This window comes from Lepidothrix coronata, unplaced genomic scaffold (assembly GCF_001604755.1).
Source record: "Lepidothrix coronata isolate B3197 unplaced genomic scaffold, Lepidothrix_coronata-1.0 Scaffold289, whole genome shotgun sequence".
Classification (NCBI taxonomy): Eukaryota; Metazoa; Chordata; class Aves; order Passeriformes; family Pipridae; genus Lepidothrix; species Lepidothrix coronata.
Window position 1 is genome coordinate 122,849 of NW_016690469.1, and position 1,189 is coordinate 124,037.

The 1,189-nt window shown below is 39.3% G+C and overlaps 1 protein-coding gene across 1 annotated transcript; it reads left to right on the forward strand.

Annotated features, from left to right (window-relative positions):
• Positions 1–6: 6 nt before the first annotated feature.
• LOC108508281 (phosphatidylinositol-glycan-specific phospholipase D-like) lies at positions 7–1,183 on the forward strand. The gene is made up of 4 exons (XM_017836965.1): positions 7–88; positions 174–334; positions 577–603; positions 698–1,183. Exons 2-4 carry the CDS (start codon positions 179–181, stop codon positions 809–811), a joined length of 297 nt encoding a protein of 98 aa, XP_017692454.1. The 5' UTR covers positions 7–88; positions 174–178; the 3' UTR covers positions 812–1,183.
• The last annotated feature ends 6 nt before the right edge of the window (positions 1,184–1,189 follow it).

The following is a 1,189-nucleotide window of genomic DNA, read 5'->3' on the forward strand; positions in this document are numbered from 1 at the left end:
GGAGAGGCCTCTCTAAAATCCCAAGCAACTCAGTCAGAAATTGAAACATTTTACTTGCCATCATTAATAGGAATTGTGACATCTGGAGGTATGTAAATGCCAGCTCTCTCTCGCGTTTTGGTTTAGCATTCATTTCCTTCTGATGTGTTATGTCATCTTTGTAATACCCGCAGATGAAATGATTGTGACATCCCCACTGAGAACTAATAGCATCTCCTCAATACTGTTTGGTGGGGCAGCTGGCCGTGTTTATATTTACAACGGAAAGCAGGCATCCTCAGGGAATGTGACAGGTCACTGCAGATCATGGATATCTCCCTGTCCTGAGGACTGGGTAAGAATACACGAAAGGTAAAATAGGACATGAGTACATCCAGTACAAACATGCAGTGCATTCTGACTTGGGTCCACAAAACAAAAGGTTTACTCATGTTTCTGAATCTCTGCAAATTGGCTCCTCCTGTTCATTCTTAACTGACTTTGTTGTTTAGGAGCCAGGATTATTGTACTGGTCTTCTATTCCCCTAGCATGGTTCTCTCAATTGAAATTTTATTTTGTCGTTTTTTCTTCTTCAGGCACAGTATGTCCTTATTTCTCCTGAGGTAAGTAAACAGAAAACAAACTACTGAAACTAAAAGGTCCTATTTAAAAAAAAACACAAACTAGCAGCATTATAACAAGCAATGTTATTTACAGGAACTATCAAGATTTGGGAGTTCTGTTATTTCTGTGAAATCTGAAAGCAAGGTGAGAAAAATTACTGTTGTCAGTTGCTTCATAACATCTCCCTACCTCACTTGCAAGTACTAGCTAACACCTCACTTGCATCTTAGTCGTAGAAACCTTAAGTGCTTCTTAAGCATATAAAATAGTTAATTAAGTAATTCTCTGAACCAATAATTAAAACCATTTTATAGGTGGATGAGCTATGGAGTTGCCAAAATTTTGGAACATGAATTGAAAGAAATCACTTTAAAACGGCCTGAAATCTAAACTGCTTAGGAGTTTGCTGAAAGGTCGCATGGTAAATGGAGTGTAGGTGCCAGCTGGCTTTACTGTTAATGCCAGCCTGTATGCAAAGTGGATACTCAGCTATGAATGGCACCCTACCATCCCTCTCATTCAGTCTTTACAGGCTTGCTGTACTGGCTATCTCTTGCAGTAAACACCATTCATGTCAAGTGTTTC

Excerpts from the sequence above, each read along its gene's own strand:
- LOC108508281 (XM_017836965.1), top strand. The coding sequence starts at position 179 with ATGATTGTGACATCCCCACTGAGAACTAATAGCATCTCCTCAATACTG. Across the intron at positions 335-576 it reads CTCCCTGTCCTGAGGACTGG|GCACAGTATGTCCTTATTTC; the intron begins GTAAGAATACAC and ends TTTCTTCTTCAG. Across the intron at positions 604-697 it reads ATGTCCTTATTTCTCCTGAG|GAACTATCAAGATTTGGGAG; the intron begins GTAAGTAAACAG and ends TGTTATTTACAG.